Here is a 26347-nt window from a genome sequence, read left to right on the forward strand (position 1 = left end):
ACCTCTGAAAGCCGAGGTAGCCTCTCCTACAGGTGCAGCAGGAGCACCCTCAGAAGAAGATCCTGAGCCCTCAGCAACGTCGGCTCGAGCAGCCTCGGAACGACCACCTCTACCTCCGGACGAAGTGCGACGACGTCTCGAGCTAGACCTCGCCGGCTCTCTCCGCCCCTCAGGCCTCGTACAAGTGTGAGAAACAATCGGCTGACCCTGAAAAAAGAATTAAATCAGAAACAAGGTAAAACTGAAGCATAATGCAGAAATAATAAGTGAAGAAAAGTTACCTCTCGGACAGTGTCGTCTCGACGACAGGTAGCCGCGTTCCTCATCCGGACGAGTTGGCTCCGGAAGGCATCTATGCATCGTGCCATAGCCGAAACCACCTCGCGTGAGAACTGTCAAGGAAAGTTAAGTCAGTAAAATGCATGATAACCGAATATAAGATTCTGTATTAAAAACTAGGCTTACCCTAGTCCGATGACGAGGAATCGACCGCTCCACGAAGCGCTCGCCCTCAGGAGCCGGAGAAATCATCTCCTCGATCGGCCCGTACATCCCCTAGTAGTGGATGGACATACGGGATGGCACAAACTCAGTAGGACCATCCTGATAAAACAGAAAAAAATCAGCAAGGTATTACTTGGGGGGCTATTCAGCGAAAAACAAAAGTTAAGGATCTTACCCTCACATCCTCGGCCGGTACAGGGGCTGGAGCCAACAAAGGAAGTAGCTCCTCAGCATAACTCCATCCAAGGATCACATGGGACCGCCAGAGGGAACCAGATTCCTCAGCCATGCTCGACAACTCTCTCTCGTCGAACATGTGACGTGGTGGAGGAGCAGGAACAACAAAAATATCGGAAGAGTGTTGTCTAGCAACTCTCTCTCCTAAGTACGCAACCGCTCCGTAGGTCCCCAGAAAGTAGCGGCGCTCAGCAGAGTACTGTGCGGCTAATCCAGGGACTGTCCAACCACCCCACGGTCGGTATACTACCTCAGGTCCCTATAAGAATACCGATCAGGTAAGAACATGTCTAAAACATCGCAGAAGAGCAAGATAAATACTAAAAGTCGTACCGAGATGATCCGACTCCGGACGCGGGCAGTAGACAAGTCCACATGGTGGCCGCCCCAAGAGGCGCTCACCGGATACTCCCTCGGCGATGGTCTCGCCGGCGCAATGGAAGGAAAGTACTCATAGAACCAGATCTACAAAAAGCTAAAGCATGAGTAAATGCTGCCTAACATATAGGGCTAAACTTTATAGGGAATAATGTTTACCTCTACGACTTTCCAGAAATCAGACAAAGAAACGTTCGTCCTAAAGGACCGATGGCGACACGAGTCCCTCAGTGCGCGAACGAAGTCAGTGTAGGCCAAGCTGGCCCAATCATAAGTCCTGATCCGCTGGAGATCGCGAACAGCAGGGAGGTAGTAAAGCAATGCCCTACTACCCTTGTCAGGAGAGAGTGTCCCTGACAACAACATCAGCACAAAGATGCGCACCCGCTGCTCTCGGGTGGTCGCATCGTCATCAAGAGCCGCTGCCAGCGTTGAGCGGCGAATCCCCCTAGCACTGAACTGAGTCATCTCGACCTCAGCTCGGGCCCGAACAAAAATCAGCCCCAACAGTTCCTCGACCTCTGGAGAAAAGACGTCGATACCGCCGTCGAATGGCAGCGGCACAGAAGAGAGCTCCAGTCCTGTGATGAGACTGAAGTCTGTAGGAGTGACCATCATCTCACCCCATGGAAAATGAAAAGTGTTGGTGGTGTCCCAGAAGAACTCCACCAGAGCGCGTACTACGTGGTGACCCTCTCTGGAGGCGACCATAGCCTCGGAGGTCTCGAACTGGGCAACCAATCTGCAAGACTCCCATAGGAGTCTCGTCTCTCGATCTCTGGCGATGTGCATCCTATACAAATCGCCTAGACCATCACAGCCAGAGCCGTGATGTCGTGTCCTCCCAGGCTCGGTTCCCCGTCTCACCCTCTCAGAAATGTGGTGGACAGGGGTAAAGAACAAGGTCTGCTCATCCCACTCTGGGAACTGACCAAGCGAAGTGGACGGTGTAGTGTCGTCTTCCACGGGCTCATGCTCCCGTCTAGTGTTTCGGGACCGTGAACCTGAGCCTCGTTGTCTAGCCATGCTACATTGTGCAAAATCATCATAAATTAAGGTTCTATAGTATCTAAAGGTTTGCCTAGCCGCATGATATTATGTTCGCAAAAACAGAGTATGTAGTATTAAAACAGAGCACAAATTCAAATTGAGCATGACAACATTTTTTCAAGCAATCAAACAATTTCTTGCAACACTATAGTGATTATTGTGACAAATTGAACAAGAATTGCTAGCAAAAACATCAAGAACGGGTCACATTGTTTTTCACGACCTTAAGAGGTCCAACAATGGTGGATTGCTCATTTCTTCACCAAATTGAGTCAAACAAGTCTCAAATTGCTCCCAAGGCAATATACAAACATAAACAAGCAATTTCATGGCATAAAACTTGATAAACAAAGCAAATTGAGCATCACAAGTTTCGAATTTTCATGAAATTCGTGAATGAACATGCCAAAAATTCATAAAAATCGGTGTGAGTTGGAGGAAAACTTACATAGATCGGGAATATGGATGACAAGAGCTTTGATTTGCAACAAATTTGAGCAAATTCGGTTGAGAAATGAGTGAGCAACGATCAATTGAAGTTTTCGGACTTCTCTCGGGTTGTTTCGTGACGAACAGAGCAAGAAATAAAACGAAAAACTGAATTTAAAGAAGAATCCGTGCTGGCGCCAGTCCCTAGACATTGGCGTCACGTTTTGTGCTTGGTGCCAGACGCCAATACCAGCGCATGGCGCTAATGCCATAAGGCTGGCGCTGATTGATTTTCAGCGACGCCAAAGCAGCCAGCCACCTGTTGGGGTTGTGCTAGCCTTCTGCAATATATTTTGGGTTCCTTGGTACACCAGTCAGCCCCTCTAAGCAATTTGACATTATTAGGTAATCGGATTGATTATGTAAAGTGATCGACCTGATGAAAAATTCGTCTCACTTAGCTTAAAGCGCCTAAGCATTGGCTCATTAGCAAAAAGCACCGACATATAGGTTCAAGAGCATAGGGCATCGACATACAGGTTCAAGAGCAAAAGAGCGCCGACATATAGGCATAGCAAAGGCAAGTTCAGGCGAACTTTTAAAGATCGACAGGCGTGGATCTTCGGTATTTTCCTTTGGAAAATTATCGCATCAAATGAGGATGACTTCAAGAGAAGATGTCTTCGACATCATTCCCTAGCTTGCGGAAAGTTGTCATGAACAACTGAAGGTAATTTTAGGGCGAAATTGTCTTCGATCATAGTTCCTGAGGCATGGAGGATGATCATAATGCGGATGAGAATTATTTCAAGAGAAATAATTTTCGATGATATTCCTCTGGACGTGGAATATTATCACAGCGGATAGGATAGTTTCAGGAAAAGAAATCTTCTAATTTGGAAGCAGTTACAAGGCATAGCAGTTTTCAAGCGGGATGGCATTCTCTAGCTTGCAGGAGGTCATCAAAAAAATCGGTTACTTTCAGAGACGTGTGCTCGACGGTGCAAGATACGCATTTCTTAACTCTTTTATCTGTTTAACTAATGCTAGTTTTGCAGGTATCGGCGTTATAAGATTGATTTAGGATCGCCGAACGTTCTGAATCATTCTCCGTCCCTATCGATACTTTGGCTTTCGTTTTCGAAACTTGCGTTTCTCCAAACTCAGTCAAAGTGGGGCTCCCCAAAACCAAACCCGGTGATGAGTACCTTTCACGTCGAATCATAATCGAATGAAACAAAAGTGTGGAAAGGTCTAGTGTTGCGGAAAGTTTTTATTTCTCTTCTTTTCTCTTCTCTCTGTTTTTGAAAACTTTATTTTAAGAAAACAGATAATCCACTTTGGTTGGTCCATGATATGGGTCCAATAGTGGTGTAGTTGGATGGGGTTTGCAAAGACCTTTCCAACGATATATTATAAGCCCAATTCCGATGAATATTGAGGAAGTTATGGCCAATTTACTAAACTGGGCCCGGTTTGAGCTTTAAGTAGGCCCAATGATCTAGGGGAGGGCCTAATATGATTTATCATTCCTAATGTAATTAGGAATGGTTTTAGTCTTCTAGAACATTCTTGAAGGTCTTATCATTTTTAATTCAATTAGGATTTTTCAGAGTTTTAATCAAGATCAAATAGCATTTTTGACTGAAATTATATTATTTTATCTTCCAGTACGGGAAATTTATCAGATTTTCGAAAACGCGTTGAAATCCAATTTGGCGTCCAACCCCAGGCCTTGGCGCCTGGAATCAGGATTGGCGCCAGACGCCAGCCATTGGCGCCTGGCGCTAGCCACTGGTCCTGGCGCCAATGTGTTTTTGTGGTCTTCAGACTCTGTTTTGATAAATTATCCTTTTTTTGGATGATTTTCTCTATAAATATCGTATCAAAAACACCGTTTTCATCATCAATTACTAATAATCAACTCTCTTCATTCACAAAATTATTCATCAATTACCGTTCATCAATTCTTTTCATCATCTACATCATTCATTCATCAATTTTCAATAACATTAATTCATGCATTCTTTCTTCTTTGCTTTTTAATACAAAATTCCGCATTCACAAGATCCAGAAACACCTAGCCATATTCGAAGTTGCCTTCGCCCTAGACGTGAAAGGTTTTAATTTCTGAGGGTTTGGTCCCAAATCTCTCTTTCAATTATTTAATTTAATTGCTTTGATTATTATTTTCTTTGAAGTTACTAACGCGTGTATTTTGTAATTAGAAAGAGGTACGAGGCATCCAAGTAAGTACTTTAAAGATTAATTGATATTATGATGTAGATATCATGCTTAGATTGTTATTTTGATTCCTAATATCATGTCTAGGGTATTTTTAATATTAAGTATGATTAAAAGTATGATGCTTCCTATATTCTCCCTAATATTTATGATTATTATGATTATGATTATTATTATGTTGCTTGATTATTTATTGTTATTGCTTGATCACCTTTTATTGCATGTTTAAAGGGAATTGGTATTTGCAGACACGCTTAATAAGATAATTAATAATCTTGTTAGGTTAATTGTGATTATAAATTCAAGTGATCGCCAATAATAGTTTATTTGTGCATTAAAATTCAACCAACATAAATTAAACAGGTTTAGGGTTAATCCTATTGATTGCATGTTAGTCAGAAAGCGCACATGAATACGAGCATAATAAAGTAGAGGCCTATTATTAGGGCAGGTTCAATCTCTTTTAGGTTGGATTTGTACCATCATCCCCGGACCCTTATTTGGTTCATGACCTTATGGAGTTGACGTTCTCTTGGATCGTTAAGGGGTATAACCTTCACCTCGTGAACGGTTTACAAGTTCCTTAAAAACTTGTTGGCGACTCTTTTGCTCTTTTTTTTTTTTCCTTTTTGGACGCCACCGTACTTTAGTGTATGATCACAGTGGGGTTCAAGCTAGTGGGATTTTTAAAGGCTTGAAATTATTCCCTACAAAGACTAAAACCATTCCTAATTGCATTAGAATGATAAATCCATATTAGGCCCTCCTCTAGATCATTGGGCCGCATATAAGGCTCAAACCGGGTCCAGTTCAGTAATTTGGCCATAACTTCCTCAATATTTATCGGAATTGGGCTTATAATATATCGTCGGAAAGGTCTTTTCAAGCCCTATCCAACTACACTACTATTGGACCATATCATGGACCAACCAAACTGGATTGGCTGTTTTCTTAAAATAGGTTTTCAAAAACAGAGAGAAAAGAAAAGAAATTAAAACTATCCGCAACACTAAACTTTCCACACTTTCACTTCATTTGATTATGATTCGACGTGAAAGGTACTCATCATTGGTTTTGGTTTTGGGGAGACACAAATGGGTGTCTACAGTACTCATACTAATTCATAATAGTGAACCTAGACTATGTGATTTTGCCCTTCGTCCCCGATGCAACATTTAGCTCACGTTGAGTCATCGCCATCACCTATCTACTCATCATAAATGATAAGTAGGGAAAAGCCAAAACAAAAGAGAAATACGTGTTAGCAAAAATGCTAAGTACATACAAGTGCTAAACACGTAAATTAGTTTAGTTGATTAAAATTTCCTTTCGAAATATATAATTCTCATAAAACCTGATTATTCGAACTCTCCATAGACAAGATTTCATATTTTGGAAAACGTTCCAAAATTATAATTTTCTAAAGTATTTTCCAACAAAGGTTGAATAATCAACCCTTTCATAAACAATTTTCCCAACCTAAGTGTGCACACCCCTCAAGCTAGTAACTCATTTACATAGTCTATACTCAAGGAAAGACTGGATCATACAAAGCTCATAATATAGTCTTATCATTTATCTCCGCATAGTGGGAGTCAAGAAAAATCCAATAAACATCTTTGATAAATCAACCTTCCAATTCCCATGTATGGGATGATTAAAATGATAACATTTCCTTTTTAAACAATTTAGTAAACCAAGTAAGTTTACAACCAAGCTTATAAAGCATTTAAATATCAAACCATCGTTTTTATTGAAACAAGCTTACAAGATTTATTTTATAAACATTCATAAATCATTGTTCAACGTTCAAACATAGTTCATCATTCAAAACATAAAACACATTTATGAATAAAATCACATAGCTAAAGATCTAGCCACGAATACGTACCTTGATCTTTTGCACACAAGTACGAAACTCCTAATTACGAACTTGAAATTCCCCCTACAATAACCGATAACTCTTATTCAATAACTCTTCAACAATAAACCCAAAGACATAGAATATAAACTCCAATCTAGTTGTGCATGAACAACTTAAATATTAATTACGTCCTTTTTATAAAATTAATACTTTTATAAATAAATCTTTAGTAGTAGTAGTAACAACAACAACAACAACAACAACAACAACAACAACAACAACAACAACAACAACAACAACAATAATAATAATAATAATAATAATAATATATTATAGGGCATCGCGCAGACCAATATCTAGTTATTAAAAGTACATAAACTCACTTTTTCCAAAAATAAGATAAGATCGATAGTGAATTTGGAACAAAAGACCCTAAATAATAATTAATTTTTTGGCCCGTACGATATCCTGGGTCATTGCTTATATTTTTATTAAATTGTAGTTATTTTTTAAAAAATTTCAATATTAATGATTTAATTAGTTACTTTGATAGATTAGACATTATAGGGAGTAAACTAAAAAATATATGGTGGAAATATTTGATCTCATCAACTGTTACAAAATTTCAATATTGAATTGAAGTTGAAATTAAAAAAGGAATGTAGATATGCTTATTAAATGAATAATAAATAATTATAAAACAAGAATATAGTATTGAGTAGTTAATACAAAGTTGCGAAATAAGGAGCATTACAGTCAAATTAAATAGTTACATCACGTAGGTTAAATCATTTTATTAACAACAATAAGAGAGGCATTGATAGTTTGATGGTAAGTGTTTGTTTTTATGCTTAGCAATTCAAATTATATTTCAATCATAATTTTGCATTGAATTTTGATATTTAGTGTAGAAGAATAGGTTTTGACATGTCATTACTCATGTGGCGCCAAATATATTAAATGAAGGATGACACACGGCAAAACCATGTTATCCCATTGAGTTTTCATAATATTATAGTATATATTACAAGCAATATAATTGATCAGAAGATCATTAATTTAAAAGATAGATAAAACGTTATAATAATAAAATAACATTGATAATCAAATAATGATGGCACTCAAACGGAAAATTCCATTCTCATCATTATTTATCACACTTTTTGCTACTTGATTTGATGAATATATACTACTAGTGTAGTAGTATAGCAACAAAACACCATCATATTAATTGAAACCTGAGAAAGTAGATAGTATAGGAACTACTTTCAAGTCATTCTTCCTCCTTGCCCCAATGGTAAAGGATTCATCCATGTCCAATTCTTCGGGTCCAGTTCCATTTGGTAACTTCCAGTCAAAATGGTAGAGCAACATGGCTAGCCCGAGCTCAACTGTGGCAATACCTAGTGACATTCCTGGGCACATCCTCCTTCCGGAGCCAAATGGAATCAGTTCAAAATGCATTCCCTTGTAATCAATTTTAGACTCTTCAAATCTTTCAGGATTAAATTTTTCTGGGTCAATCCAATGTCTTGGACTTCTTCCAATAGCCCATGCATTGACATAAATTCGAGTTTGAGAAGGTATTTCATAACAATCGATTTCACATCTTTCGAAGGACTCTCTTGGGATCAATAAAGGCGTAGGATGAAGCCTGAAAGTTTCTTTGATTACAAGCTTCAAATACTTGAGCTTGTCCAAACTTACCTCATTGATAAGGGTTTCTGTTCCTTTGACTACTTGTCTCACCTCATCTTGCACCTTTTTCATTACTCTAGGGTTCTTTAATAACTCAGAAATTGCCCACTCGATTACTGTTGAAGATGTTTCGCTCCCACCAATAAATACATCCTATATGTAATTTTAATTTATACAACATTAAATTAATATTTTTTGAGAATTCCATAAATCTTGCATAATTTTGAAAAAATATCATCTTAATCTATCTTTACTACGGAGTAGATATTAAAATTTACACCAAGTAAAGTATTGGAATATACTGTGGAACAAACATACATTATAGAGATGTTCAATGAACTTAATCAATTTCTTGTGGAAAGAAGATATTACTGATATTGGTATCTTTTGGACTATTCTATAAATTAGGAAACTGGATAGGAATTTTCAATGTTGCAATATTCTCAAAGTAGATAGAGAAAAGGTACGCAAAGCTCATTTGCTAGCAAATGAAAGCCATTATAGTTTAATTTTTTTTTTGACAATCATTATAGTTTAATTAGTTTCTCTTTTACTCTGTAATCTTTGGGTTAATATACACTTTCTCTGTTTTTCTTTACTTAACCTGTTTCTTTTATCACGCTTGCTAATGCAAAACTTTAATGATCAATAACTTAAATTCTCCATAAGTAAAAATTACAAAAGTTATATATTATGATAGTACTTATTGAGACGAATCCAAAAAGATCATACATAAATATATTTTTCCTTACATATTATTTATAAAAGACGGTCAAAGGAGGGGTGGTGAATAGTGTAAAAGTCAAAGCAGGTCAAGTAAAAGAGAGAGAGAGAGAAATAAGAATCACTAATTAAATGTTAAATAAAACTCCAATTCAAACAACCAAAAGTGAAAAATATAGTCCAACTTACCAATATCATTGCCTTGATGTGGCTGGTAGTAAGAGAAAAATCGGTATTAAGACGCACGTTGTCCTTTCGAAATTTTAGAAGAGCATCAATCATATCTTCGTCTTCAATACATTGTTTTTTATTAGACAAATGCTCTTCAATTATAGGATCAACAAACTTGTCAATTCTTTTGACTATCCTTTGAAGGTTCCCTTTCAACCCACTAATGGTGCTTATAAATTTCAATGATGGATATAAGTCACCAATTGAAAGGCCCTGAGCAATCGCTGTAATATCTTCTACAAGTGTTTTAAACTCTTCACAATTTTTGCCTTTCTTGTTCATTACCATTCTGTTGTTATACAACTTATAAGATATCGGCTAATATATAAACTGAAATAAGTACGGAACATTCTGTTAGAGGACCAACTCAACCAAAAACTTAAGTTGATGGTTGAGGCCCAGGAGTATGTTTTATACTCTATCACATTCAACTCTACATGTAACAGGGAAAAAACAAACAAATATAGAAAGATAATTTTCAAAATGAATAATCTACCTTAATATAGAAGGATAAATTTCAAAATGAAAAATAAAAAAACTAATTAATATGAAGTTTGTATTTTTTTTAATTTTTTTTTTTCACAACTGCAAACAAATCTAATCAATAGATCCCCTTAACGAAGAAGGCTGTAAATCACAGTGATATGAAATAAGGCATGAAGAATGTACAATTTGCAACCACGATCGTAGCTCGGCTGAAAGGTTTTTTTTTTTCATTTTATCCGATTGTCATATATTTATTAGATTTAAATCAGATGTTATATGACTATTTATTTATGAATAAATCTGTATATAAAAAAAAATTAATATTAGCTCAGTATTAATAATTTATGTTCAACAAAACTAATTTCGATTTAAAAATAATTTCAATTGAGTAAAAATGAAGTAAGTGAAGTAGGGCATACTCTAACAAAAATTACCTTAAAGTGATGTCAAACAGGAGGGTAAAAATCCGGCTGCTAAGATTAACCACAGAGCCAGACTTAGAAGCTAAAAACTTGACAAGATCCACCACCTCCTCCTCTCTTATGGGCCGAAACGCCTGGACACGGCGGGTGGTAAAGAGCTCGAGGGTGGCGATTTTACGGAGTTGGCGCCAATGTTCCCCGTAGGGGCTAAAAGCGATGTCACCACAATTATAGAACACTACTTCTCCCAAAAACACTGCTGGCCTACTACAAAGTAAAGCATCATGAGTTTTCAACACTTCTTTCGCCATCTCCGCCGAGGAAATGATCACCGTAGGAACTTCCCCTAGTCGGAGGTGCATGATAGAGCCGTGCACACTTGCTAGCTCGGCGAGGCGGCGGTGGGGAAGGGTGGTTTTGGATGCAATTTGACGGAGGTTGCCTATCAAAGGTAACTTTGGAGGTCCTGGTGGTAGATTTTTTGGTGCTTGGTTTTTAAAAAAGTAAAGTATAAAATATGAAATGATGAAGAGTATTGATACTACCCAAAGAGCCTCCATTTCGATCTCAGCTCGAACTTAATTGTTTGTAATAATATATAGTGTTAAGAGTTTTATTGAATTGTATGATTTTATAGAGTTAGTGTTAACTCTATATATACATGGGATATGTGGAAGTAAGTCTTGACTTTTCCTAGTGAGTTGTGATATGATTCCAAAAACTACCTTTGATTTTTATTATTTTAAACTTTAAAATATATTATGTTTCACAAATAATACTCTAAAGTTGCAAATAATAAAAATTAGAGGTAGTATTATTATGGAAAATTTGTCTAAAAGGTACTTATATGTTTACCTTTTTGTGAAAAAGGACCTTATATGTTCAAAGTGGTGAAAAAGGTCCTTATAAGTTACTTTTGTTGTGAGGAGGGACCTTAACATCGGAATATGACCGCTGACTTCACTTTTCCGGCATTGACCATCATATAATATGCACCTGATGTTTTAAAATTGTCATTCCCTTCTTAATTTTAAGGAAAGAGAAGGGATTTTGAGAGAAAATTTGGGGATAGTAAGAGAGAAAATGTGAAAAAATGGGGAAATAATGAATGAAAAGGTCTTTTTAAAACATCATGTGCCACGTGAGTGATGGTCAACACCGGAAAAGTAAAGTCAACGGTCATATTTCGATGTCAAGGTCCCTCAGCTCCTCACAACAAAAGTGACTTATAAGGCCTTTTTTCACCACTTTAAACATATAAAGTCCTTCTTCACAAAAAAGTGAAAATATAAGTACCTTTCTAACAAATTTATCTATTATTATTGGCCTTGAGTAGAAAAGGGTTGGTTTTAGTATCAAAACAATTAGTACTTAATACTTTTCTATTCTCACTTCTCAGCACAACACATACTCGGATACTCCCCAAGCCACGTACTTTAAACTTAACGTGAAGTCGTGAGGTAATCTTTTCATTTTATATTTAAATAAAATATGGGGCATTGACTATCTCACTAGTAATTTTGCAAAATTAGTGTGAACTAGCTAGTTATAGTATAATTAAGTAAATAGTTTAGATAGAGTGAGTTTTTTTTTTTTTTTCTTTTTAACAGAGAGAACTTCATAAATACACAAATTACAACCTAATAAGAGAGTAAAAACTAATAAAAACAAATACAACCAAACACACCAAATCAAACCAAACAACAAAAGGAAAACCATGTGTGTTGTAGCTAAGGCAACACGCCAAAACAAACCCACATACACTTACCCATAGAGGTAGAATGAAGTGAATGATAAAACCATAAATGCCTCTAACCATGCCATTTAACTCGGAGCTTGGACATTCAAAAGAATTTTACCAAATTCTTATTGAATTGTGAACCAAAAGTTGCCAAATGAACTGAAAACCTCGAGATAAACAATGACTGCAGGTTAAAACTAGCAAAGAGAATTGAAACTTACTGATAGGAATATAGGAAAATATATTTTTCATATAGATCTTATGATATTATATTTAGGATAATAATATATCTTACTGATATTCTAAAATAGATTTATGGAAGTTTATATGATAGACTTTATATTGTGTAGGTTATCTTTTGTACGCTATAAATATTAGCCAAGATCATCAATACAATTAAAAGCTATTCTTTCATAAATAATTTGTCATGGTATCAAGAGCAGGTTAAAATCTTGGGACCGTTCACACAAATTATCCCCCTACCGGTGGGTTTATTAAACCCACCGGTGGGATTCATAAATTTGCTTCCGCTATGCAATAGTATTGCTCTTTGGAATTTCTATTTTTTATTTAATTTTTTTTTTTTGGAATAACCATGTGATACGTTGATTTTCATTGATACGACCATCGCCAATATATAATACAAGGTTTCCCTAATCTGATAAAATTAGGAAATATCACAAAGATATCAAAAGATATATTCTAGGCACAAAATATGGCCACCAAATATTATCATATATTTTCCTAAAATATAATATCCTCAATACCCCCCCCCCCCTCAAGTTGGAGCATGGGGATTGTAGATGCCCAACTTGGAAAGAAGATGATCAAACTGAGACTTCCCAAGCTCCTTAGTGAAAATATCTGCAAGTTGCTCCTTAGTGGAAACATAGGAAGGATCAATTAAGCCCTCTGTAATGGCATCACGAACAATGTGACAATCAATCTCAATGAGTTTCGTACGTTCATGAAAAACAGGATTTCGAGCTATATATAAAGCAAATTGATTATCACAAAATAACTTAATCGCCTTAGGGTGTTCAACACCAAACTCAAAAGCAAGGCCTTCAACCATTTCAACTCATGTGTGGTGGAAGACATGCAACGGTACTCAACCTCAGAAGAGGATGTGGCAACTGTGGGCTGTTTCTTGGTTTTCCAAGAAATAGGTGATTTTCCAAGGAACACAAGCCAACCGGTCAACGAACGACGAGTAAGAAGACATGCCGCCCAATCTGAATCACATCATCCCTGCAAAGTCAGGTCACTATCTGCACTTAACAAAATACCTTGTCCTGGGGTACCTTTTAAATATCGAACCACCCTGAGAGCTGCATCCCAATGGTCAATCTGAGGCTCGTGCATAAACTGTGAAAGAATATGAACCGAATATGCCAAATCCGGTCTAGTCACCGAGAGATAAATCAACCGCCCTACCAATCTACGATAAGACTCAGGATACTCAAGTAACTCACCACTAGCAAGACTTAGGTTGTGGTTCTGCTTAATTGGAAAACCACTTGGTTTCGTACCTAATAGCCCTGCTTCAGAAACAATATCCAAGGTGTATTTTCGTTGACACAAAAACAAACCTGATTTACTGCGTGCAACTTCAATGCCCAAAAAAATATTTTAAAGGACTAAGATCCTTCATCTTGAAACAATCACCAAGATACGCTTTGAACACATTTAATGCAGCGTAATCATTCCCAGAAATAATAAGATCATCACCATAAACTAAGACATTAATCTGAACATTGCCTTTAGTGTATGTGAAAAGAGAATAATCAGAGTAAGACTTTATAAAACCATACCCTTTTAGAGCAGTAGTGAGTTTTGCAAACCAACATCTCGGAGCTTGTTTCAACCCATATAAAGACTTTCTCAAACGACATACCAAACTCGAATCCGAGCTCTCAAAACCTGGGGGTAATTTCATGTACACTTCTTCTTCTAGATCACCATGTAGGAAAGCATTGTGAACATCCATCTGCTGAATCTCCCAGTTTTTTGAAACGGCTATAGCAAGAAAAGCGCGAATAGTAGTCATCTTTGCAACCGGAGCAAAGGTCTCACCATAATCAATGTCTTCTCGTTGATGATTACCAAACACAGCCAAACGAGACTTGAGACGTTCAATATCACCATTAGACAAAATTTTTGTCTTATACACCCATTGACAACCTAGAGCTTTCTTGCCGGGAGGAAGATGTTCCAATGTCCAAGTCCCATTATCTTCCAATGCCCTTATTTCTTCTTTCATAGAACGTTGCCAACCTTCAGATTTCATGGTTTCTCTAAAAGGATTTGGATCCTTTCCCAAAACAACAGCTGCAAGAAATTTGCGATAATTTACAGAAAACATGTCACGATTTATATAGTGTGCCAAAGGATAAGGCGTACCTGAAGGAGTATTGGATGACGGAGAGGACAAAGACGGACTATTAGCAAAAACGGAATGAGTTACATAATCACGAAGCTTTACCGAAGGAATTTTTTCACGATGTCCTTTTCCCAAGAGTTCGACCCCCTGATTTTGTAGGGAAGAACCCTCAACCTGATCGGCCGTCGCTAAGTTATTGTTGATGTGCTGCTCAGTCGCTGCCGTGCTACTGTCGTACAACTCTGCCCCTGCTGAGCTACTGCCACCCTGCGTGGTGCTTCCTGCTGCCTCCGCGCACCCCCTCGTGGTCTATGGTAGTCTGCTGCGGGGTGGCTGCGGAGCTCCCTGCCTGGTCTGCCGCAAGCTTTGTGGTAGGGGCAGCTTCATTATCCTCCCCATATACACCATTTTCGGCACCTAAATTGGCTTCCGGCACATCCAAATAGCCATACTCCAAGAAATCCTTATTGATATCACCATTAGTGGAAAAATTCGTGGTCACTATATTCACATCATCAGGGCATCTAAACGGAAACACTTCTTCAATAAATTTGACATCACGAGAGACAAAGAAATTTTTCGACTCAACATCATACAATTTCCATCCTTTCTTCCCAAAAGGATATCCCACAAAAATACATTTCCTACTCTGACTTGCAAACTTGTCCCCATTTGTTTTCTGATTATGAGCAAAAGAAAGACATCCAAAAGTACGGAGAGCATCAAATAAAGGTGGTTTGTTGAACAAAATTTCAAATGGAGTTTTATTTTGTAACAAGGGAGTGGGTGTACGATTAATTAGATGAGCAGCGGCAAGGACACACTCCCCCGAAAAATAAATAGGCAAATTGGCTTGAACCCTCAAAATTCTCCCAACTTCAAGAATGTGTTTGTGTTTTCTCTCAACCCTCCCATTTTGCTGTGGAGTCTCCACACAAGAGGTTTGTAAAATAATACTAGTAGCACTAAAATAATCATACAAGCAATTAAACTCCGTACCATTATTACTTTGCACAATTTTAATAGTTTGAGAAAATTGCCTATCAACCATTGCAAAAAATGCTAAAAACATTCGAAACACCTCAGTTTTATCAACCAACAAGTAAATCCAAACAGCTCGGGAATAATCATCAACGATAGTAAAAAAATAACGAGCTCCGCACAACGAGACATGTTGATACGGACCCCACAAATCACAATGTATTTTCTCAAAAATCCTAGATGCTCTACCATCACTCAAAGGAAATTTATCCCTAGGATGTTTAGCATGCGTACATACCTCACACCCTTTAGCAAGATTATGTTTGTTTCCACTGACATGAAGAAGTAACTTAACCACTTTTTCAGAGGGATGACCCATTCGACGATGCCACAACTCCAAGGTCAACCTTGCGTCACCCACATCAACATAATTCACCGAATCTGAATTGCTAAAATAATATAGTCCGTCTTTCCCAGCTTCCGTTCCAATCAACTCCTTCGTTTGATCTTGTACAACACACATATACGAGTTAAATTGGACAGTACAATTAAGCTCATCCGTAATTTGGGACACATAAAGCAAATTACAACTCAAATTAGGAACATAAAGAACCCCGGTTAGGGTGAGCTTGTCCGACAAACAAACAGAACCAATTAAAGAAGCCAATACGGTGTCTCCATTGGGAAGACCAACAGGACACTCAAAACCCTGTGTATCGAATAACCAAGATTTGTCTCCGGTGACATGATGAGTTGCCCCTGTGTCAATGATCCAAGAGGTAAGATCAAATTTTCCTTTCAAACAATTTTCGGGTACATGAACATTACCGAACAATCCCGTTATTGTCTCAACTGTACTACTTGAAACCTCAATAGCACGAACCAAATTTCGTGGTTCTGAAAGGTGCGCAGCCATGTATATGGTATGGTGATGTGTTTGTGGTGGAGGGATTGCATCGTCTCCAACCATTGTAAGAAAAAAAAACAAAAAACAAGGATTTTAACCTTCTCTTGATACCATGCTAAATTAGAGAGAATATGTTAAATTGAACAAACTCAGTTGCTTGATTTTCATTGATACGACCATAGCCAATATATAATACAAGATTTCCCTAATCTGATAAAATTAGGAAATATCACAAAGATATCAAAAGATATATTCTAGGCACAAAATATGGCCACCAAATATTATCATATATTTTCCTAAAATATAATATCCTCAATACTTACAATGACACAGAAGCAAATGCACGATGAAAGTTGTTGAGATGTGAAAAAACCGATCGAAAGTGGAATGTGCACCCTTTTGCTAAACAAATGACCTATAGCATGACTCCACTCACAGGGATAAAAAAGCATATATAGCTACTTCCTAAGAGCCCTAGAACAAACTAAGAGAGTCATATTTTTTTATGACTTAACTATGAGAAACTTTGCACCATTATGTAATCTCCCTTCATGTAACTATACCTACAGAGAGTGCAAGAAAACAGGATGATAGCAACTGAATGAACGCCCAAATCATCTCGTAACCAAGAAGCAACATGAAAAGCAAACAAACATTTTCCCTCAAAACCACCTTCCTTCCTCCAAATGTAGGGTAAACCTTCAGCATGCACAAATAACACCACTCCTAAACAACCAATGAAGGAAATCACACATTCAATTTGAAAATTCCCCTTCACCAAAGTTTTTTATAATTTTCAGAGAAACATAGTAGTCACAGCTTAAAAAGGAAACCAAAGGACCACCAACCCAACATACCAGGTACGTGGTGCATAACCTAACAACCCTGATATCCAAGGGCAAACTCGACTATCTAGACTCCAAATACAACAACAACACTTCGATATAATAGCCTTCATAACTAGAACAAACCTATGAAACTTTAACTCATTTACCATGTAAAGCAAGAGAATTATAAAAGACCAGAAACCTAAAAAACTAAATAACAAACAAATTACGCAAGAAATAATCATGAACAAACTAGGGCAAACATGAACAATATCTTAAATAGAACACTAGGAAAATAAAAGCCTACAAGTACTCACAAAGGAACTCGTGATTCCACAAGTTGAAGCAAAAAGAACTAGAAAACTACCTCACCAGTCGATATAAATAATGTAGTACACTCGAACACATATACTAGTCGTTAGGGCCAACACAAGAAGACTGCCTCACTTGAATCGAGGTTTCAATTAAGTACAAAAACCCTAGCCTTAACTGATCACCTTTACCGTTGGAAACCAATTCACGAACTACCTTTTGATGACGGCATTAAGAATATCCTTGACTCCTTATTTTTATAGATAATTAGAATCTAAAAAACTTATGGACAACAAAAAAAAACTACACTAACTATCAATGAACTTGAGCAACAAAACCGCTATGCAAACAAATAGCATGTCGTACACCTGTCAAAATTAAATTCCTAACAAAACCGACTAACAATGTAGTAGGCAGGGTAAGTAGGGTCAAATCCATAGAGAGATGGCTATTCAATTTAGCTTTCAAGGTATGGAGAAACTAAACTATTTCACGAGTTTGGATAGAAAAGTAGTCTAAATTAGAATAGGAATAAAACAATGAAAATACCTAGGGCTATGGTTCACCATGTTTATACGTCTAAATCTATCAAAATACCATTAACAATTCAATCAATCAAGTATCTAGAGCAATTTCTAAACCTATGGTCGGGTCTTAACGCTCTTAATTCAACATATATATGTAGTTCGGTTGCTAACATAATTAGAATTGCTAATTGTAGGTCAGCCTCTAAAAGTACAATCTTTTGATTCAAACTCTTATTAACAATAATTAATCAGACAATTGATCAGGTGGCAAGATTAATAATAAAACACTTTCAATTAGAAATATGAATAATCAAAATATCAATAACTTCAATCAAAATTCATTTCATAAACATGGATTTCCAAACCCTAGAAATAAACTAATCGAGCTAACATGAAATAAATAATTAAAACTAAATCAAATAAAGAAAGCATAATTAAAAGAGAGAAATAACATACCTTAACTAACTAATGTAACAAACTTAAGAGCAATCCATGGAATTGCCCTAGAGACACTATGGCTAGAGAGAATAGAAAATGAACACATAAAAAAAAATAAGAAAAAACGTCGAGAGAAAATAAAATCTCCTTGAGTATTTATAATTACTTAAATTCTAATCTAAAAATAAATAAAGAAATAATAATTAAGAAAATATAAATTACACAAGTTGTCAAACGATTGGACGATAAAAAACGACATGGCACGAAGATGCTCGATGAAGACGGTCAACTGACAAGTCAGTTTTGCCACTTTATAAACCATGTTTAACTTCATTATGAACTCAAATTCATTCCTCATGCCTATGAATATCAATCTAATAAGCTTCCATAAACACATATCTTTCATTAAACGACGACCTCGATTCATCGACGTTTCATCCTTTCATTGTCCGATTCTTCGAAAACTATTCCGAAAGCGTCCAAATAGTTATAACACTACCAGAAACATTAAGAAAACACAAACGAAACTTAAAAGAGCACAAAACAGATAACTTATATTATGCACTTTCTACCTAAAAAGCGACTAAAAGACCTAAGAAGCAACTATATAAAATGCCTATAAATCCTATATAAATGTGATTCATCACAAACTCCCTTGTTTTAATCCTAAAACCCTAGGTAGGAAAAACCCAATCAACTTAATTTAATCCAAAAACCTTAGGTAGGAATCACTCACTTAATCCTAAAACCCTAGGTAGGAAAACCCAATTAACTTAATTTAAAACATAAATTAATTAGCAAGTAAATGAACAAGCGATAAATGGTGGCCAATAAAAAAGTCAGGGTCAGATGGAAGGACCACCCTAAGAGCTTGGAGATCACTTAAGGGCAGCCCGCCCCACTTAACAGGCAACTTGACTATTGCCCAACCTTGGGCAACAAGGCATGCCTTGCTAGCAGCCTTGCGCCCCAAGGTTGACAATGCCAGCTAAGCTCTCGCAAAGGGTGGCTGGCAACCTATACTTGCTTGCGGCATGGCCAACCCACGCATAGGCCCATCCAGCGCGCAAGGCCTTGTGCGGAACGCCATGCTCCTTGCGTGGCATAGCTGGCTATTGGTGCCTTGCGGCAAGCACCCAGCTAGCCCACGTATATGGTTAGCAGCAAACTAGGCCTTATGGGGTTGTTGGTGCTACCAACTAGCTAGTATGAGGTTTCGACAGCGAGCCTAGCACCCCACGCTTAGCTATTTGGCCTTGCCCTCATGCGTATGTGCGGAAAGGCCTCGTTCTAGGTAAACAAGCCTAGCACGTTGTGTCGCTTGACGTTTTCCTCGGTTAGCCGATTCTTTTAAACAACTTAATGTATAACTCTCGGTTTTGACACTCTAAGCTTAAACACCAACGTTTTAGTCTAAACTGTATTTATAGACGTAGTTCGGCAATCCAACTTAATTTGTCTTTATTACGATTTGATTTCGTGCATGGGTGTGACTTATTAGGTTAAGTTAAGAGTAAACTATGACATTAATTATATTTATCTCACTGATCGAAAGCGGCCTCCATTTAGGCATTCTGATCACTTGACTTCATTGAATAATTATCTAGCTCCATAATTATTTATGAACTATCTATATTGGATCAATACACTTGTTTGAAGTAGTACACCATTCTATTTGTTTTTGAAGAATTTATGTCTTCGTCAAGTGCAATTACTAGATATATCATGGATCATTATATGAAGATAATTAGTTAATTCTTTTGGGTCATCATTGTCTGTTGCTAGATATGATAAATAATCTTTAGGCTAGTCAAATAGTCCAAAGCCCAATAGAATGGATCCTATAAGGTCACACATTAGAGTCATGAATTGAACAAAGCATGAAGTTCATTCATGGGCCTCATGAGATAATGATAAGCCACATAAGAAGTAAGGCTAGATTAGTTTTGGTTGGGTTAGTTAGGAGTTTGGGGTTCACAAGGACTCTAATTACATATGAAGATAGAGGTCTTGCCTAAGTTAAGCATATAGGGGACAATTAACCTAAGCAAAAAAGTGTGAAGCAAGCAACCAATCTCCCCAACCCCTATCTCACACGCCCCTCTCTCTCTCCCCTAATTCGTACGGTAAGGACCACCGGCACACAGTGGTTGCACGGTGGTGGTGGTGGTTTGTGGCTTGTTTGTCTCCTCTCCTCTCACTACAAGAAATCAGCACTTTTGCGACAGCCAAATTCTGTCGCAAAAATGATTAAAACTGTCGCTAAAAACAATTACAACAGCCAACTGTCGTAATACGTTTGTCGCAGTCACGAGTGTCGCAAATTTTCATTTTTACGACACTTTGACTGTCATAAATAAAATTACGACAGTTCAACGACAGTTTAAATTTTATCGCAGAAATTAACTTACGACAGCATATAGCTGTCGCAAAATTACGAAGGTTTTAAAACTGTCGCAAAATCACTTTTAGTGACGGTTAAAAGCCGTCGCAAAAAAAAAAAAAAAAGTAGCAAAACCCCCAACCCAGCCCCTTCACCCACTGTAAACCTTAACCACCATATTCACCCTTACCAACCACCCCCACCAACCATCTAACGCCACCCAAAACCACCAAAAAAAACAAATACATACCAACAAGCAAACTATAGATCTGGAAATAAACCCCAAAAAAACAGTAGCTACGACATTGAAATCAATAAAAATCAAGAATAAACCAAAATTAACAAGAATCGAAATTAAAATGAAAAATAGCAAATCTCGAAAATAAACGAAATAACATAAACCCAAAATTCAAAATAAGACAAACTAACAAAAATAAACATACTAGATCTGAAATTAAAACCACATAAAAAAAAAGCAAATAAACATACTAGATTTGAAAATATAACCACAAAAATAAACATAAATAAACGAAAATTGTAAGAAAATGAATAAAATCAACAAAAATGAAACGAAAATAACAAAACTCAAAATTCATAAACATAAATAAACGAAAATTGAAAGAAAATAAATGAAATTAACAAATATAAAGCGAAAATTACTAAGCTCAAAATTAAACGAAATAAACCAACATAATTAGAAAAATACACCCAAGAGACGAAACTAAACATATACCAAACCAATATAAACAAAAATTACATAAAAATTAAAATACCTATCTCAAATTTTCATCTTCCATGGGCTTGCTTGGTCAAATTCGACCATGAAAACTCCAGATCTGGAATTTTCATGGTCGAAATTGGCCTAAAAACCCTTACCTTCAAAATCATGGTCGATATTATGGTGAAATTAGTAACCTTGGTTGAATTTCATGGTATTTTTTCTAGTTAAACTCATTTAAAAGAAAGAAATAGAAAAAAGGAAAAGCTTATATCATGGAAGTAGGAAAAGAAAGAAAAGAGATAGGAGAATCTGGAAGCAGAGAAAGATAGACTAGAGGAGATCAACTAGGAGAGAGAGTAAGAGAACCAAGAGATAAGATTGAAAGAATGAGAAAGAAAGAAAGAACAAAGAAACGGATAATAAAAAAATAGGGTTAAGGTGGGGGAGATGGAAGGGTTTTATACCCGCTTTCTATTTTTTTTTTATAAGTTTTTTACGACAGATTTTAGTTGTCACACCTTACGACGGTACAATAGACTGTCGTAATTTAAAATGTTTACGACAGATTTTAGTTGTCGCACCTTACAACGGTACAATAGACTGTCATAATTTAAAATGTTTACGACAGTTTTAAGCCGTCGTAAGTATTTTAATTTAATTTATATTTACTTTTACACTTCAGCGACAGTTTAATTGGTCCGAAGCCGTCGTAATTTAACGGCAGAATGAAAAACTGTCGTAATGTTACGAAAGCTATTAAAAACTGTCGTAGCTTTCAAATTTTGCGACAGTTTTATGGCTGTCGTAAAAAAACTGTCGCAGTTTGCCCGGATTCTAGTAGTGTCTCCGCAAAAGGTAAATCGAAAGGTTTGATCTCAACTAACTAGCATTAGTGGAGGTTCAATTCTTACTTGTGGACTAAATAGAGGAATCACGTTTGGGGTTCTTGTTCCCCTAATTGTTCTTGCTCGATCACTCGTGGAATCACACTTTACAGGTGTAATTATGTGCTTTCTTTATGTGTTGTGCATCAGTAGTAGAAAAAGGCAAATGCCCACCGGTTCAAAACCCCCTTATATATGCCACCGGTTTTGAACCGCTGGTCATTTGAGGGGTGACATTTCTCCATAAAAAAGCCACCAGTGGCAAAAACCAATATTGCCACCGGTTAACTGGTGGAAAAACACATTGCTGCTTTATTGTTTTTTAGTGTTAAATATAAATGCCACTGGTTAACCGGTGGCAATGCACATATAATAATTTTTTTTTGTCTTTTTCACTTTAAATATATTTGACCAATTAACTCAAAAAAAAAAAATTAAACATAAAAATATAATCAACCAATTTCATTCATTATAATCAAATAAATTACAATGTATAAATCAAAATAAAAATTACAATATAAATAAAAAAAAATTACAATATAAATAAAAAAAAACAAAAAAATTAAAACGTATAAATAAAAAAAATGAACCTATCCCACACTACCAATAAGTGCTCATGAAGTGGTACAACATCAAAATGAAAAAACCCCATACAACAGCTTGATTCTTCGATTTATATTCCTACATCTTGATTCTTCGATTTATTAAGATCTAAACAATAAACCTGCATCAATTAAAACAAAAAAATTAATAACACTCACGAAAAACTAGAAAACCCAAAAATAAAAAACAGAAAACCAAAAAAAACCCAGAAAACCCAAAATAAAACCCAAAAAACCTTAAAAACCCCAAAAAAAATCAGAAAACTCAAAATAAAAAAAACCCCAAAAAACGCATGCATGTTTTGATTAAACCCAGAAAAATTGTTTAATCAAACCCAACATTAAACCGTGAAAACTCAAAAAACCCCAAAAAAAACCCAGAAAAATCGTTTAATAAAAAACAACATTAAACCCAAAAAAATCGAGAAAAATTGAATTAAAATCCCAAATCGATTAAAATTGCATAATTATTAAACCCAAAAAAAATCGAATTAAAATCCTAACCTCGAATAATTTGGATGGTCTTGGTGGTCTTCGTCGTGGTGGAAATTAAACAAAAGAGAAGGAGAAGGAGATGATAAACGAAAGATAAGGAGAAGGAGTTGAGAAACGAAAGAAAAGGAGAAGGAAATGAGAAACGAAAGAAAAGGAGAAGGAGAGAAGAACGAAAGAGAAAGAAGAGAGGAGGAAATCAAAGAACAGAGAAGAGAGAGGAGTACGCATGCAGGATAGAGAGGGAGAGGAAAGAGAAGGAGGCTGATGAGTGAAATTGGGGGTAAGATTAGGGTATATATAGGGGCTTTTTTAAAAAAAAATGAAATGCCACTGGTTTGGTTAACCGGTGGGAATAACTGAACCGGTGGCAAAAACCTCCCCTAAAAAAAACCCGCCTATTTTTCCCCATATTTTCCCCACCGGTTTTTAAAAACCGGTGGCCTTAGGGCGGTGCCAATCTTGATTTTTCACCTAGTGCATAGATCTTGTTTAAGATTATTATGAACATGATTTATGCAATTCCGCTTAGAGTATATGTAATGCAACATTTTTTTGGCTATCATTAATTTCAAATGGCTATCAAATCCATGGAAAATTTTAAAATTACCGACGATATATTGTGGCCATCGGTAACAAGCCATTGATAATTAAAAAAATACAAAATGAACCTATCTCGCCGTTAGCTTGTTACTACGATGTACCAAGTAGACAGCCACCACGACGTGGTGAATCACTATATATTCTAAAAAAAAAATTCGCGCTACAAAAAAGGATTTAAATAACAAAGCTAGCTAATTGTAACCACTAGCCACAATGAGAGAACAATGGAGTGTTCAAGGCCTAAAGTGTTTAGCCCTAGCCCAACCCAACTTAGGCCATGTTCAGCAATAGGTTTAGTTAACTTTTGAGTATCTTTTAGCTTTTTGACTTGGACAAAACGACACATGATAAATAAAATAAAATAAATAATAATTATAAATATGTTAAATTCGGCAAGATAATGGTAAAAGTAGAATTTAGTGCTTAGGGTTAGGGGTGTGCGGAGATGAACCTGGACCGGAATGGACGGGACCAGACCGAACCGGTTGATTCCGGTCCGGTCTTTGGTCCTCACAAATTGGGGATTTCGGGTTTTCGGTCCGGGTAAAAACCGGAATGGACTGGAAAGTGTTTTTTTTGTAATTTTTGGGTGAAAATTTTAAATTTTATATTTAAATTTCTAAAAAGTTTAGGTACAAAACTTGTAATTTATCAATTCTAGGTGCAAAATAGGAAAGCACGCAAACAAAAACAAGACGTTAAAAATGTATCTATATTAAGATACTAAAATGAAAAAAATAATAATAAATGTAACCGGTCCAAAACCGGACCGGACCGGAATAAACAGGTCTGGAACGGAACCCGAACCAGTTGATTACGGTCCGGTCCCGGTCCCCAAAAAATTTGATTTCGGGTTCCGATCCATTTCGGTCCGTTTTGGACCGGTGCACAGCCCTACTTAGGGTAGCTTTTGTCGGGCCAAAAGCTAGAAATTTTAACATTTGAATAGTCTTGAAATTTTCATCAAAACTTCAAGGAAATCCAATTTTTGTTTATTTATCCTTTAAAATTGAAAATACTATTCTGAATACTCCCTCCGTTTTTAAATACTTGCTCCATTTTTATTTTTTGCACTATTCATTTATCCTACTTTGACTAATGTTTGTGATTTATACATAAGAAAAAATATAGTCGTCGCGTGGGTACTTGTTGGAATTATCTCAATGAATAGATTATTAATTTTCAATTGTTAGAAGTTATACCTATTGATGATTAAAGATATTAGTGAAGTATGCGTGTCCAAGAAAAATCGAGCAAGTATTTAAAAACGGAGGGAGTACTTATCTAATGCATTGCTAAAATGAAAATAAAAAGTTGTTTTTCTACTTATCTCATGCCTAAGGATATTAGAATATATAGCTATATACATGACATGGTCTGACATTATTTTTGTTTTGCATTCTTCATTTCAAATTAAATTTTTTTTTTTTTTTTTTTGCATTCTTTAATTATTTATTATAATAAAATAATTTGCGTATTTTTCAATATGAGTAACTTTTTGTTTATTAAGCAAATGGAAATACGTATTTAAAATTTGTATACTCTCCTTTCAAATGTATTTCATAGTATTCCAGAAATTGTGTACCTTTTGTAAACCACACATTAAATGTTGTTATAAAAAAAAAGACTAGTAATATAATTATAATTTATGTAATAATAAAAATATTAGTTTCTATTGTTTATTAACCTTCTTTTTTTTTTCTTACCTTTACCAAAAAAAAAAAAAAAAAAAAAAAATACTCCATCCGTTTCAATTTGTTAGTCTCATATACAATTTTGACGTTTCAAAAAATTCTACCTGTATTGATATATTTCACGTTTAACTTAGTTTTTGTTTCCTATTTTTTACATCTTAATTTTTGATTGGTTAAATTAATTGAATGTGCATTGATGACAAGACTCTAATTAAAGAAATGAAATTTTGAAAAATACCACCACGTATAATAGTCAATTTTGACATTACCACCTCAAGTTTTTTTTTATTTATTTTTTTAATCTTACCACCTAGTTTTTTCCAAAACCTTTAAAACTCCCGCCACTTTTGCAAGTGACGTCATCATGGGTTCCACCTTTTCATTTTCCCTCATTTTCCATCTCTCTTCCTTCGACCTCCCTCGATTTCCCTTATCTTATGTCAATCTCTTCTCTCAAATTTGATTGCAATTACACAAATTTCGCAAATTAGGTATAAATTTCTACAATCAAACCTCAACGAATTGAATTGATTAGTGTAATTAGGGTTTAGGTAATCAATTTGGGGGTTTTGCTAAATTCGAAAAA

General features: G+C 36.1%; 1 protein-coding gene across 1 annotated transcript; it reads right to left on the minus strand.

The window, feature by feature from the left end:
- Window positions 1-7638: 7638 nt before the first annotated feature.
- LOC110715944 (cytochrome P450 71D9-like) lies at window positions 7639-10877 on the minus strand. Its single transcript, XM_021894561.1, has 3 exons — window positions 10279-10877; window positions 9317-9647; window positions 7639-8557 (listed from the first exon to the last, which is right to left on the minus strand). The coding sequence occupies exons 1-3, from the start codon at window positions 10824-10826 to the stop codon at window positions 7934-7936; spliced, it is 1503 nt and encodes a 500-aa protein (XP_021750253.1). The 5' UTR covers window positions 10827-10877; the 3' UTR covers window positions 7639-7933.
- Window positions 10878-26347: the final 15470 nt, after the last annotated feature.

This window comes from Chenopodium quinoa, unplaced genomic scaffold (assembly GCF_001683475.1).
Source record: "Chenopodium quinoa cultivar QQ74 unplaced genomic scaffold, ASM168347v1, whole genome shotgun sequence".
Taxonomy (NCBI): Eukaryota; Viridiplantae; Streptophyta; class Magnoliopsida; order Caryophyllales; family Amaranthaceae; genus Chenopodium; species Chenopodium quinoa.